The 13,837-nt window shown below is 34.8% G+C and overlaps 2 protein-coding genes across 4 annotated transcripts in view; both read right to left on the bottom strand.

Moving 5' to 3' along the window:
• LOC126818490 (uncharacterized) overlaps positions 1 to 1,832 on the bottom strand; it is a 30,389-nt gene extending 28,557 nt beyond the window's left edge. Inside the window, exon 1 of the mRNA XM_050545950.2 lies at positions 964 to 1,832. The gene's annotated coding sequence lies outside the window, so the exon portion shown is untranslated. The remainder of the gene's footprint in view (positions 1 to 963) is intronic.
• A 2,481-nt stretch (positions 1,833 to 4,313) lies between these two features.
• LOC126818491 (dolichyl pyrophosphate Man9GlcNAc2 alpha-1,3-glucosyltransferase) lies at positions 4,314 to 13,290 on the bottom strand. Of its 3 annotated transcripts, XM_050545952.2 has the most exons (14): positions 13,122 to 13,281; positions 12,331 to 12,415; positions 11,951 to 12,040; positions 11,659 to 11,747; positions 11,234 to 11,316; positions 11,003 to 11,067; positions 10,567 to 10,749; positions 10,217 to 10,352; positions 9,591 to 9,676; positions 8,966 to 9,050; positions 7,942 to 8,012; positions 7,399 to 7,467; positions 5,242 to 5,383; positions 4,314 to 4,729 (listed from the first exon to the last, which is right to left on the bottom strand). In XM_050545952.2, the coding sequence occupies exons 1-14, from the start codon at positions 13,201 to 13,203 to the stop codon at positions 4,487 to 4,489; spliced, it is 1,509 nt and encodes a 502-aa protein (XP_050401909.1). In that variant the 5' UTR covers positions 13,204 to 13,281; the 3' UTR covers positions 4,314 to 4,486. The 3 variants fall into 3 exon arrangements, with proteins under 3 accessions (XP_050401909.1, XP_050401911.1, XP_050401912.1); XM_050545954.2 differs by lacking the exons at positions 11,003 to 11,067; positions 11,234 to 11,316; positions 11,659 to 11,747; ... (1 more) ...; positions 12,331 to 12,415; positions 13,122 to 13,281 and having other exon boundaries at positions 10,567 to 10,993; XM_050545955.2 differs by lacking the exons at positions 4,314 to 4,729; positions 5,242 to 5,383; positions 7,399 to 7,467; ... (2 more) ...; positions 9,591 to 9,676; positions 10,217 to 10,352 and having other exon boundaries at positions 10,374 to 10,749; positions 13,122 to 13,290.
• Positions 13,291 to 13,837: the final 547 nt, after the last annotated feature.

Here is a 13,837-nt window from a genome sequence, read left to right as displayed (position 1 = left end):
TGCAATATTTGTAGCCGTGATAATTCTTATCAATAGCTACAATTGATACACTATTCGAGGCTTTAAGCAAGTAAAATTAGGTTCAATTGCAAAATTTTCAACACCTACCATCACAGTTTGCACGGAAATAAGTAATTATGTTACAAATAGTGAAGAGTGGAACACTGAAATCTTAATCTTATCTTACCGAACAGTTTTTCTGTATTTTCGAGTAACATGAAATCACGTGACTCTCGTTCGGCGACAATTTTAAAATGAACAGAAATTTCGCAGAGCAGTTGGGTTTAATCAAATCATATAATTATGCGGTAAGGTTTCGCCTTTATTTCAATAGGAATTGGTTCATTATATGTTAAGCTATGTACAGTACGGTTTGGGGTCAGTGTACTTGGAAATTAAGGGAGTTATAGGCCAGTAACTTTTGACTACAAAACTTGCTCAAAAGAAGGCCTTTGGGCGGTCCACTACTGTGGCTGGAGCAAGACGGAAGACATCAGTAGTGGAGCCATTTCTACGTGAAAGTAAATCAAAGGCTGTAAGCTACGTGAAATTCTCGGCACAATACGATTGTATGATATTCAAATTCAAAGTTTGATCTGTATAATTGAACGACCCGTCTTCATTAGCCCAGTCGTTGCAGACAAGTGGGACGTTAAACCCTATTTCATTTCTTTATTTTAAAAAAATCCATTAAAATCCCAAACATGGCCCGCCACATTTAGGGTAACTTACGTTATGAACCCGAAATGATGGACATTAAAGTACGTAATAAACACAATCATTAAAAAGGGAATCATGAATGAATATGTGTATTTGCCTACTACGCTCAATGGGTGTTTCAATAATATACGATTTCTCGTCTTTTTCTCAAAATATATGAATTATTATGAAACTAAACGGAATATATAAAAAAATTAAAGATACTTTCGAGAGATGCCTGTTTTAAATCTATTCTACGCTTACCTTTCCACGTAAATCTTTACCTCTGAACCGTTAATATCACAGAATACATCCGAGAGATCTAAAGCACATCATTTATTTTTCCAGTCGAAAACACTGTTAAGGTCTCTTAAATATTGAGAATGAAACCACACAAAACGAAACAGAAAAAAAAAGATGAATCAAATTTGAATTAACTCCTTATCCGGTTATTTAAGAACTAAATGGCTCCACTTCAAAGATATGATTCCAAAAACAATCTTCATGTGAGTAAACTTGTTTCTACTGCTGAACTTTTGTCGATTATGACCTTGTTCAATTTTCACAAGAACACCAAGTCACATAAGAATTTAGTTTTGTGCACAATCAATAGCCTTAGCCCAAATAGCAAATATGTTGATCTCCCACATCGAACATCGTGTGTACAATGATCATTACTGCATGACAATCAAGAACAAATTGGCAGATATTCCGTTTAAAGATATGTTAAACACCATTTGAAAAAATTGAAATCTACTTTGTTTTTCTTGAACTTTTGCTAGAAAACGCATGAAATGTAAACATAAACGGTAGATTTGATTTGCGAATTATATTTGACATAAAGCGAGCAGTTGTATCCTTGAAGATAAAAAACACCCTCATTCAAGCACAGTTAGAAAATCTTTGTCATTCTAAGCAAGGGCAAATCCGGAGTTACAATCGCTGAACTATGTTTGCTGAAGTATTGAGGACAACTTTCATTCACGGTACTTAGCAATAGTATTTTATGGTTCGTCGCTAATCAGTATACAAGACAGTATCTGGACGGACATGCTAAATGACTTTAATGCGGGTACAGAGTGACGAAATGACAGGTCCGTCTGTTGGCACGATATCACTGACACCTGATTATTCGCTCTACCTTTCAATTCAAATATATCCCAGATAGAGTCTTAAAAATCAAAGTAAATTGTCTGTAGATTTGGCTATGGAGAAGGGAGACAAATAACTAAATATTTACTTGTAAAGAATCATCTGGGCACACTGTCTTGGCTTAGCCAATGGGCTCGAATAGTAAGATCAATGTTTGGTAAACAGATAAAGAAGAATTTTCGAGGGTAAAGAGGAAGTAATAGGAGCATCGTTCTCGGTCAAAATGTTCTTTTATCGTTTTGTTCAACAGTAGACATCTTTGTTTTACATCGTGTCAACACAATCGTGAAGTCGTGGAATAGCCAGTCTAACGAATCTTTAGTCCTTTCTGGTTACACATTCGGCCCTTATAGGTTTAACTGTGCGAGAGGATGTTCTTTAATCAAATTGACAAAACTCGTGTCACTTTCGGTCGATCAAGTGTTAATAGACAGTATCAGCTAATTTCAAACTGTTTATTATGGTCTGTCAATTTGCACCGCTGAATACAAGAAATATTTATTTATAATTCTAGAAATTCGCTTGTGGTTAATTGAATAATTTCTATGAGTTTACTCCCATGAAAAAACACAACCCCCAGTCGAAACATAATCAAACTGATTTTGTTTTTCATTTTTTCGAAGGGATATTGAATATCTTTAGAAAATTAAATTACGTTTAGAAGGCGTGGCCGCTTAGAACCATATCTGACACGGAAACATGGCTTGAGTGAATCGAATTTAGATCCCCGGACAGTTTGCAGAACAGAGTTCTCGATTCGCATAAAACAGTATGATGTTGCAAGTTATCTAGACTGTTGTTCGCCATACATTATTAGCCAGTTCGACTCTACTTAACTTTATTCGATCGTTAAAATATGGCTAAACAATGTTTGTACAACACAAAATAGTTACCGAAGTGTTTATTGATTAGTTTTTATAAGATATTTTGGTCGACGTTTTTGGGATGTCTGTTATTTTGAATCCAGGCGGCTTTTTTCTAAATTTGGAACATTTATTTTTGTTGTTGGTGTGCCTGTTTTAGAATTTATACACATATAGCCCAACTAAAAATGTCCACAACCTTGATATACCATATTTTGCACTATTTGCGTGTAACGGTGATATACTAAAACGATTTTTTAATCGGTGATATATTAAAACGATTTTTTTAATCTGATAAAAATTATGACCTCTATAAGATAAAGCGCGATTTTTCGTACAATTAGGAACCATAATTCAGGAAGTTACGATCCGATATGCGCCAATATCGAAAGGAACCAAGATCTTTGGGATATAAACATGTATTCCAAGTTTCCTCAAAATCGGATGAAAATTGTGACCTCTAGAGGGTCCACAACCTTGATATACCATTATATATTTGCGTACAAGGAGCGGCCATTTTGGTCCGATATTCACGAATTTCGAAATCAACCATCATTAGGGTGTAACGGTGAAAATGAAATGAAATGAAATGGGGTTTAACGTCCTACTGTTCTGCTCCTAACCTGGGCTAATGAAGATGGGCATACGCCATACAGTGTGCTATGAGGGAAATTTTGCCCGGACAGCGGCACTATGGCCTACTCTTATATCAAATTCCAACTGCCAAGGGATCTTTTACGTGCACGCCAATGTGTACACGGGACCTCGGTTTTTCGTCCCATCTGAACGACTAGACAGCTTTCCTTGTCAGCCCCTCCGTCCTGCATCACTGACAAGGGAGAACCACGCCGGAAAATCTGGATGAACTTTCTCGGCCAATGCAGGGATCGAACACCCGACCTCCAGGCTAGGGTGTAACGGTGATATATTACAACGGTTTTATAAATCGAATAAAAATTGTGACCTCTAGAGGGCCCACTAGCTAAAAACGTGATTTTTCGTACAATCAGGGGCCATAATTCAGGAAGTTACGATCCGATTTGCACGAATATCGAAAGGAAACAAGATATTTAGGTTATAAACATGCATTTCAAGTTTCATCAACCGGTAGAGTGTCCACAAACAAATTGTGGACGGACAGAGGCGACGACAATATAGTCCACATGAAAATGTGGGCATATAAAAAGTCTACTTCCTTTTGTTCATGTTGTTTCAGCCATATCATCATTTAAAGTTGCGCAAAATATGGTATATTATTTTGTGCATGTTGGATCAATATATAAATCTAATTAGCGGATCCTTCAAAACACAGTTTTGACCAAATTGTGACATTTTCCATGGAGTAGATTTTAGGGGGACAAATGCACAGATGTGGATTATATAGCATCTATTCTCATGATCATGCCATCTAAATTTCATTGAGGCATTTCATTGAAAGTTTGACTATTGTCTAATTGCTATGTGTACAGGTGGTAACAGTTGTCAGATCATGAAACTGGAATAACAGTATGCTGTGAGAGAAAAAGCTCAAGTTCAAGGTTATACTGAGACAGATATACTGGAGATTATAAACATAAGTTAAAAGACAGCACACAGCCATTAGGAATAAAATGTCCTTTATTATAGGCAACAAATTTCATCCATGTAAAGATAATAACAAAGTTGTGTTTAGTGAATGTTTCTCCTATTATAATAGTACTTATTGCACATACATGTATATACCGTAAAAGCTACATATAAAATTGAATTAATGTCTTGAATGGCTATGATAATCAATTTTCCTTTTTAATTGACTTTTTCTTTTTACTTGTTTGTACCCTGGTTGATTTTTTTCTATCTATATCAATTTCATCACCAAAAATCTGAGCAAAATGAAAGTAAAGTAGAAAGAAGAGAAAATGTGCACAAGAATATGATGATATAAGTACTGGAAATAGGTCTGGTAGTTGTGGAGGAGGAATAATAAAATGACTGGCACCAGTTAGTAATATGACTCCAACCATTGATATAATAAACTATAATAAAGAAAAACAAAATAATAAGATACAGCGAGATAATCTCTATATAATTATAACTTTAATTTCAGTTTTCAAAATTCTTAAACACAAAATATCACAGCAATGTAGAAGAGCCTGACACCAAGGGCTCCTAATTGTCGGGAGTAGTGTCTGCTGGGCTGATGAGGAGAGAGAGTGAGAGAGAGAGATGAGGTTTACCCTTCACTTAACACAAACTAGGTCATTTCGGGACATATGGTTCAATTTTATTTCAATAATTTGCTTGCACATAGGGGTATTTAGCAGAGGGAGGAAACTGGAGGACCCGGAGAAAACCTACGAGGTTGGACAGGCGACCCTACTCCTTGTCACGTATAACCGGGGATTTGAAACCACGCCAGATCACTCAATGACAGACCTTATGATACAGCGTGCACATGCTAACCATTCGGCCATTCAACCCCCCCGATCAGTAAAGTTTTTCCTAGTTGTTCGGATGGCATAAAAAACTGTACAAACCTATAACTTACATTTATTTTTTTCAGTTGTGATAAACTATCTGGTTTTTGGTTATTAAAAGGTTGAGATATATAAACAGATGCAATCAAAAACATCGCTGATAAACCAATATACGGTAAAATTAATCCATCTTTTACTAACAGAGGTAGCATACTGAAATATACATCATAACAACAAAAAGTAACTAATAGCTGGTTCAAAGTACAATTAAAACTACCAATTTTAGTGTTATGCAACCTAGTTTTTTCATAGGTTGGCTCAATAATCAGATATCACCTTCCACAGATACACTAGTATGACTTAAAGGAGCATTAGGTAAGATTAGATAAAGAACTGACAGTTCTCGCTATAATAGTTAAAAAATAGATAATGTAAAGAGAATATGATAAAAATTTCAGTCAAATTGCTTCACTCTGAAGATATTATTGCTTGAAGTTTAGCCTAGCCTTGATTGTCGTTACTACTGTTAATTAGTAATGTCTAATTAATAATTTATATAACATTTCAGACCCAAAGAAAGACCTGCAATAGGCAGATTTGGCTCTTGCATAATGCATGTTTAATTAATGGTCAGTTCAGTCTGTTGACGCTGTATGGTTATATTACAGTATAATTAAATAATATATACTATTCAAAAAAAGTAGGGGATATTTGATTTTGGGGGCATAATACTAAAATATGCAAATGACTACGAAAAAAGTCACTATAGAACCTAACAGAAGAAACATTTCCAGTTACATGTGACGCCCAAACGCACCAATAGCTACCGCATGGAATGCAGGTGATGCTTGGGATCATCATGGGGGTCCAACCCAAGATTTGCACGACTCTGACTTTGAATGTTACAGTCATTGTGGCATTGAATTCCAGGGTGGAAACATCAGTTTAATTGTTTTAGTGACCAGAAAACAAATTTTGATATGCGTCGGCTTACCCAAAATGAAAGGTTACGTGCCCTTGGCATGCTACAGATAAGCACAACACAGGCGGTTGTGGCGCGGACGATGAATGTTTCTCAGTCTGTCATAAGCAGGCTATGGTCCAGATACCGTGATACACAATCTGTACAGGACAGACCACGCTCAGGTCGACCAAGGGCGACAACTCAAGCCCAGGATCCATTTATCCGTACCTTGGCCTTGAGAAATCGTGTCATCACAGCAAATCAGATCAGCGCTCGTCTTCAAACAGACACTGGTGTGAGAGTGAGTGGCCAGACGATTCGGAATCGACTGCATAGGGGTCACCTTCGCGCCCGACGTCCTCGCGTGATCCCTTGTTTGAGAGATCATCACATTCAGGCAAGACGTCGTTGGTGTAGGGATCGTCAACACTGGGATAATCGACGCTGGAGCAATGTGATGTTTTCAGATGAGTCAAGGTTCACTGTTGATTTTTTGGACAGACGTCGGAGGGTGTGGCGTCGTCGAAACGAGCGCTTCCAAGACGTTAACGTCATCAGACATGATCGATTTGGGGGTGGTTCTGTTATGGTGTGGGGAGGCATCACTGTTGCTGGAAGAACGGCTTTACATGTTGTTGCAGGGCGTGTTACAGGCCAGTACTACCGGGACAACATCTTGGCAGTCCATGTTGTGCCGTTCGCACGACGTCATGACCGCCGTTTCATCTTCCAGGATGACAACGCAAGATGTCACAGGGCCAGGATCGTTACAGGTTACCTCCAACAACAGAACATCACCACATTACCTTGGCCAGCACTGAGTCCCGACCTCTCCCCCATCGAGCATGTCTGGGACATGCTTGGACAGAGGTTACGTCAACGTCAACAACGTCCTGCCAATGTCCAAGAACTTGCTGCTGCGTTGCAACAGGAATGGGACAATCTGGACCAAAATGACCTTAGACGTCTCATTAGGAGTATGCCACGTCGGATCAATGCTTGTTTGGCAAACAGAGGAGGATTTACCCGTTACTGACTTGGTTGTGATGCTGTGGTAACTTTGCTGTTTGACCCCGGGTATCATTTTACCCTTATAATGGTCAGTCTGTGCCTTACTTAGTCTAACGATCATTTGGAATAAATCGATGAATGTGAACTTCATTTCATTTTGTCATTTGTTTCTTCGTCAGTTTCATTAGGTGACTTTAATAACACTTAAAAATCAAATATCCCCTACTTTTTTTGAATAGTATATATATCTTACCTAAATGTAGAAATAGATAAAAACCAAATACTTGTCAATGGTTCTCTATTAGCTAACATACACACAGATCTACAAACAAAATATACAGTACATTATTAATAAAGGTATACGATCTGGCCCACAAATAAAATACTTATTCTAATCATAAATGGCATCATCTTAATTGGTGTAACCCAGGATTTTACTTCAAATACTTAGACTTATTTTATTTACCTCGGACTTGGAAGAGAATTTTTCCCAAAATATGATCAGTTTTAGTATTATCCAAATTTGTATATTTATCTATTATAGTGATTTTACACATAAAAACTATAAATTTAATGGTATTTATTGTGTTTTAATATTAAGCTCTTCAAATTTCTAATTTGCTGGAATGTTAATTTACTGCCAGTAGGTTAAAGCTGGTAAACATGACTAGAATGAGAGCCCTGGTAAGCAGTGTACAAGTCATTACTATGTAGACAGTCAGATTATTGCTAGGATCCTCAAATAACAATTTGAAGATCATGTGTACTATTATTATTAAAGTTAAAAATGACTTACATGGCTGGTATTAAAATAGATTTTTCATGTACTTGAAATGAGAAAAGAAAGAATACCAGTGAAGAATTCACCTATAAACAAACAGAATTTAATGTTATCAAAGAATTCATCTATAAACAAAACAGAATTTAATGTTATCAACTAGTTAGAATAAATATATTGTGTGTATTTCAAAACTTTGGGTATTCTTGGACAGAAAAGAAACCAGGCTTAAAATATAGTGTACAGAAATTTGTTTTAAATCTCTGGTTTATTGGGTGGTAATTTATCAGACAGTTGAAGCAAAGATGGGTTACCTGCCAACAAAACATTCACACAGCAGCTAAGCCATCAGCACAGTCCATAATGAGAGTCACATTATTTAGGTAAATAAACAGTACTTTATAATAACCTGGGCTTATTGACCTTAGGGAATTGGCATGTCATATATGACAGTCAAGGCAATAACTCTATAAGTAAATGAAATTCCATAGGATTCTTTGTTTCACTAGTCTGAATAATGCACATAAATTTCAAGCAGATCAAATAACTTCTGCCTGTCGAAATTGTTGAAATTTAATAAGGCTTCTTCACTTTTCACTTTTAATTTGGGTTTATAAAATGTAAGTTTGATACCATCTTAACCTTGATGTTTGTGGATAGAAATTAGTTATGATTCAGATGTTGACAAACAATTACAAGAAATTAAAGATGGTAGCATCAAATTAAAAGAAAGTAATGTGAAATTAGATGATAATAATTTATGTTACGACTGATCTGCATGTACCAATTTTGTACCAATATGCTTTTTGTTAAGTTCTCTAAATTTGCTGTTTACTCTGGAATATTGCTAATAAAGTACTACATTAATTTCTAGTAAACACATTAATTATTACTGTGTACGTTATACAGTATATACAAGAAATGAAAAGGGATATTTTGTTTATTCAGAAATATTTTTTGTAAAGTTCTACATTAATTACTAGTGTACACATTACTGAGTTGGTTATACTGTATACAAAGAAATGAAAATAAATTTTCTCACCAGTGCATATTTAAAATTTGTTATAGTTGGTTTACATAGAAGATGAAGTGATGAAGGCAATAAACATAATAATGTTGTACTTAAACTGAAAAATTGAAAAAAAAAATGCAAACATGTTTCATATATTTTTTACTTTAAATAGTTTTTAATGCATTTAGTAATTAAATTAATAATAGACAGGACACAATTGTATTCCATAGAACTGTGTTCTTTTTGAGTTGTAATATTTGTGAAGTGCAAGTGTAGACATATAAATCGAGCTAAACATTTTCAATATTTAGGAGTAAATTAAACTTCCACCCACTGCATTCATAAGTCAATATTTTTGTTTGGCTTGCGAACATGTGTGCTAACCACTGAAATACTATAATTTAAATGACCATGGTAAATGATTAACAAAGTAGACCTAATAAAATCTTGTCAATACGAGTATTAAAGTTCCCATATTAAATGAGTTCAAAACTAAGAAGTAAATAGAAGTGATGGAAACTTTAACCCTTGACTATAGAAAATGGCAGCTAATTTAAACTACTAATGAAGTTCATAGTAGGTTCAAAGGTGAATCTGAACCCTGACTGTGGCAACCAAAATATATACTAACCTAAAATAAAATTGTACTACCTACCATAACAAAACCAGATTTTCTTGTGATAAAATATTTTTCAACTTTATTAACACGGACAGACTACACCAAAAACTAGCAACTTTATCCTGCGAAACAGACAATATTTATTTTTAAACAGATATTATGTTATTAACATGAAAAGACCATAATCAAGTCTCGATGCCATCGGATAGGTCCGATTTTAAGTAGATTAGAACTTTTTTTCAGCTAATTGTTCTAAAGATCGGACACACAGTTTAACAACATGAAAATGTAAGATTATAACAACACTTTTGACATTGACATTTCAATTCTTCTCTTTTTTAGTAAATTCTGTTTGCCATTTTAAAAATAAAATCAAGAGGTATGCCCTACTTAAGTGTGATACATTTTCCCTTTATATGAAGCCAGCATAACAAACTTCAAGCAACAATCTACAAGATATTTTTTTAAACCCTTCCCCAATGTATGCATATAGTAATCATACCCAACTGGGTAGCAGGGCACTTCCAATAGGTTAGCTTCTCATCCTCAATATTAATTTTAACTTCACATTATTGATTAACACCACCAAATCAGGTCTCTATTTGGAGACTGATTGATATACGTTAATTGTGATCTGACTATTAATATAATGTAACATTTACCTCATATAGACCTCTATTAAAGGGAAATAACCTTGTTAAAACTTGCTTAGCAGACTCCACACTCGTTAAAAATGGAGACCAACATAGAAGAAAAGTTATGATTACTGTTATTCCAATTTTAATTATTTCAAATAACCTGAAAAATTGTACAAGAAAATTACTTAGTTTATGGACATTATCCATATTCATTTTATCACTAGTTAAAAACAGATTTAGATAACTTCTGTGCTTCAACAAATCCTGCATTAGTTTTGGGACCTCCCCTAGTCCTAAGAAATGATAAGTGGTATCAGGTGTTCTAGTAAGAATATCCTGCATAAGTATATGTTACATATTTTCTAAATACATACCCTTTAAAAGGCCCTGCTTTATAACATTTACCTAATAAATAGGTAAAGAAAGGCATGGCATGATAGAGTTCCATTTGTTTATAATTAAGAGCCAATGTAAATAAAGCTGCTCCTATCATCTGTAATTCAGAACCTAAACAGGCTACAGCTAAAACAGCTAACCCTAAACTTATGCCATTGTATCTTACAGATATTAAGGTTTACAAAACTTTAATAAAAAGAACATTACTCATTCAAGGAAGTTCTGGATACCCCTCCACATCAACTTTACCATTTCTTCTCTACTATGCACCAAATCCAATTACAATATGTCCAATAGTTTTCATGACAAAATTCACAGAAAAATGGCACAGACATAGTCTGATATTCTCATGTATTACTAGTAAATGATACTTTGTATTTTATACAAGAAAACTGTTCTGAATTGCAAGGATACTGAAAATGACCATAATCTATTAAAATCAACCCTGGATATAACAATATCACCATCAAACCAAATAACTGAAATATAAAATAATACATCATATCTATCCATATTCAGAAAATCAGAGGTCAAATAAGAAAACTTCCCTTTTATTTATCTTATAATTCCTGGTGACCTCTTGGCAGGTCAGTTTGTTTCAACAGCAAAGGTTTTAAACAATGTAAAAGTATAAATAAAACATACCATTGATTTATCATCTAACTGATCTTGTGCAAGATAAAATAATACTGCTGCTGGTAAAAATATTAGAAAGTCTGCTACTAATACTGAAAAATAATTATTCAATACATCTCAGACACCAAAAAATTACAGTACAAACTACAGTATCAGTACATAAAAGAGTGAATTTAAATAATATAAATCTTCTTCCCCAATTAGAATGACTATGGTCGAGAATAATGAAAGATATCTAACTATGTTTATTTTCATGCTCCCCAGGAATTTCAAGAAGTTCATTTGAAAGAAACAAGCTACCCAAGCCTAGGCATATGCCAGCAACAATTGAAAAAGAAAACTGTCTTAGATAACCTTATTGAGCATTCATAAAAATCTTAAGATACTCAAAGTAATTTTTACTGTAAATCATTCGTAGAACCATCTGTACTTACCTGTATATCTCATAAATAATTTATGGTAATAACTTTCATAACCTCTAGACTTGTATAATCTCACCCAGTCAGGATTAATATACTGTGCTCTAAGAAATAAATACTCTTTACTCAAATATAGGCTATTATTAAATATTTACTTACAATAAATTGTGAATTAATCCAATTAACTCATAGAATTTTTTTTAAATATATTAAACATTACACTCTTTATTTATAATTTCTGGTGGACCAACATCATTAACAATCTAATACATTCTTTTCCAGTGTAGGTACAATTTATTATACTTACACGTAGCCACAGATTTTACTATGGTAAGCTGTTAGAGGAGGATAATCTAGACCCCAATACTGTAAGTCATTGTTTGTTGTATTTCTGTACCTGTTTAAAAAATTGAGCATATTTCTAATTATCTATACAATTCTGATGTAATCTAAATCTAGATTTTCACTTCAGTACAGTGTGGACCATCCATAAGTACAGTCTAACATATCTGTAAGAAATGTCGACTGGACAAATAATTTGCCCAATGAATAATGGTTTTAGCTTAGCAAAAGTAGTTAGATCTCAATATACATTTCATTCAAAGAAATTTCAATGAGAAGAAAAGTAGCTAAACAGAAAGGAGACTGCAAAACAAGAACTGTGGGGAAAATATTATTTTTTCTCACCAATCAGATACAGGTAGATTTAATGTTATTTCCATCCAGTGTCTCTGAGCTTCATAGTCACCATACATTGGTGGTTTACTCTGTCCTTTAAATAAACAAGAAAACATATTAATAAAGGATGATCTGCTGGCCATGAGCTTGCTCTTAACACTGGTTGCAGAATATAGAAGGTATTTTACCCTCCATTTTCTTTCACTGGGCCCAAGGTTATAACAAAGTCCCTGACAATTACAAATAACAGATAGAGATTTGAAGAGACTTCACTGACCAAATATAACTTTGGATCCACTATTTAAATATTACAATATAATAGTACACATGTATTAGTAAGCGATCTTGGTTTTAATCCGGCAGTTATGATTGGTCAGACTCCCTTTTTTTCATCACTGATATTTCCACTATAATCCTAACGCTAACTCCTAAGCCTAATCATAACTGGGGGATAAAAGTGTGTGCGAAATTATGGCAAAGAAAGGTGGAATAAAAGTTGAAAAAAGGATGTCGGATGAAAAAATAGCCTGTAATCCCTTCAAGGGTTGAAGCCATGGTGGCACTGTACGGCAAGTAAGCTATGTGCTAGCTCACTAACCAGGAAGATCAATGCCGGTGTTAGCTGCTGAAAAAATTCTGCAGATGAACTTTCTCGGCCAATGCTGGGATCGAACACCCAACCTCCAGGATAGTGAGCAAGCGTCTTACGATTCATTGTTGTACATGTTCTGCCGGAATAAGGCATTGAATAGCAATTTATACAGTACACATAATTTAAGACGTTAGAAAGTACATTATACCTGAGTAGGTATTTTGTGAAACGGACCATCTTAGTGCGATTGATATAACGACTAAAACACAAACTTCTACTAATAGACCCATGTTTCTTTAGTAAACAAACCGCGGCCACGAATTCACGGAAGTAGTCTCTGTTATCATACCAGAACTACCAAGAAGATGAGAAGATAGAGTCGATAATGAGCAAAGGGTCTGGATAATGTGGCTTGGAGCTAATGGGAATACTAATCGTATCTTTAAAATAAAAGAGTTTCTACATACGGCCACAGATCACTAAAAATTTGCCCATTGACTTTAATGTTAATTCTCGTCTCTTAGACCGGCTCTAATTTTTTCCCAAATTTTCGTTGGGTAGAACGCCTTCTACCACAGATGGAGCAACATGTGGCAACCTCTTGCCCAAAAGCACGTATGAGGTTCACCATGGAAAACTTGAGATACACAAGCTGGAAGTAGAGACAAGAAAACATTCAATTTTTGACCCTACATTTCAACCTAACCAACCTCTCAACTCTTGAATCCTTCCGCCTCAAAATCATGAATATTCACCAAAACCTGGCAGAAAATGTATTTTCAAACCCTTTTCTTCGATTCTACACCAAAAAGTCAACAAAAATCGCCATGCAAAAGGGGGAAAAAGGGAAAGGGAGAGAAAGACTAAAAATAAATAATATTTGGTGAGCTGTGTCCATTCGCACTCCAACATATGACAACAGTA

This window comes from Patella vulgata, chromosome 4, assembly GCF_932274485.2.
Source record: "Patella vulgata chromosome 4, xgPatVulg1.2, whole genome shotgun sequence".
Classification (NCBI taxonomy): domain Eukaryota; kingdom Metazoa; phylum Mollusca; class Gastropoda; family Patellidae; genus Patella; species Patella vulgata.
Note: the sequence above shows the minus strand (reverse complement) of the source record. Positions and strands in the feature narration are given on the sequence as shown.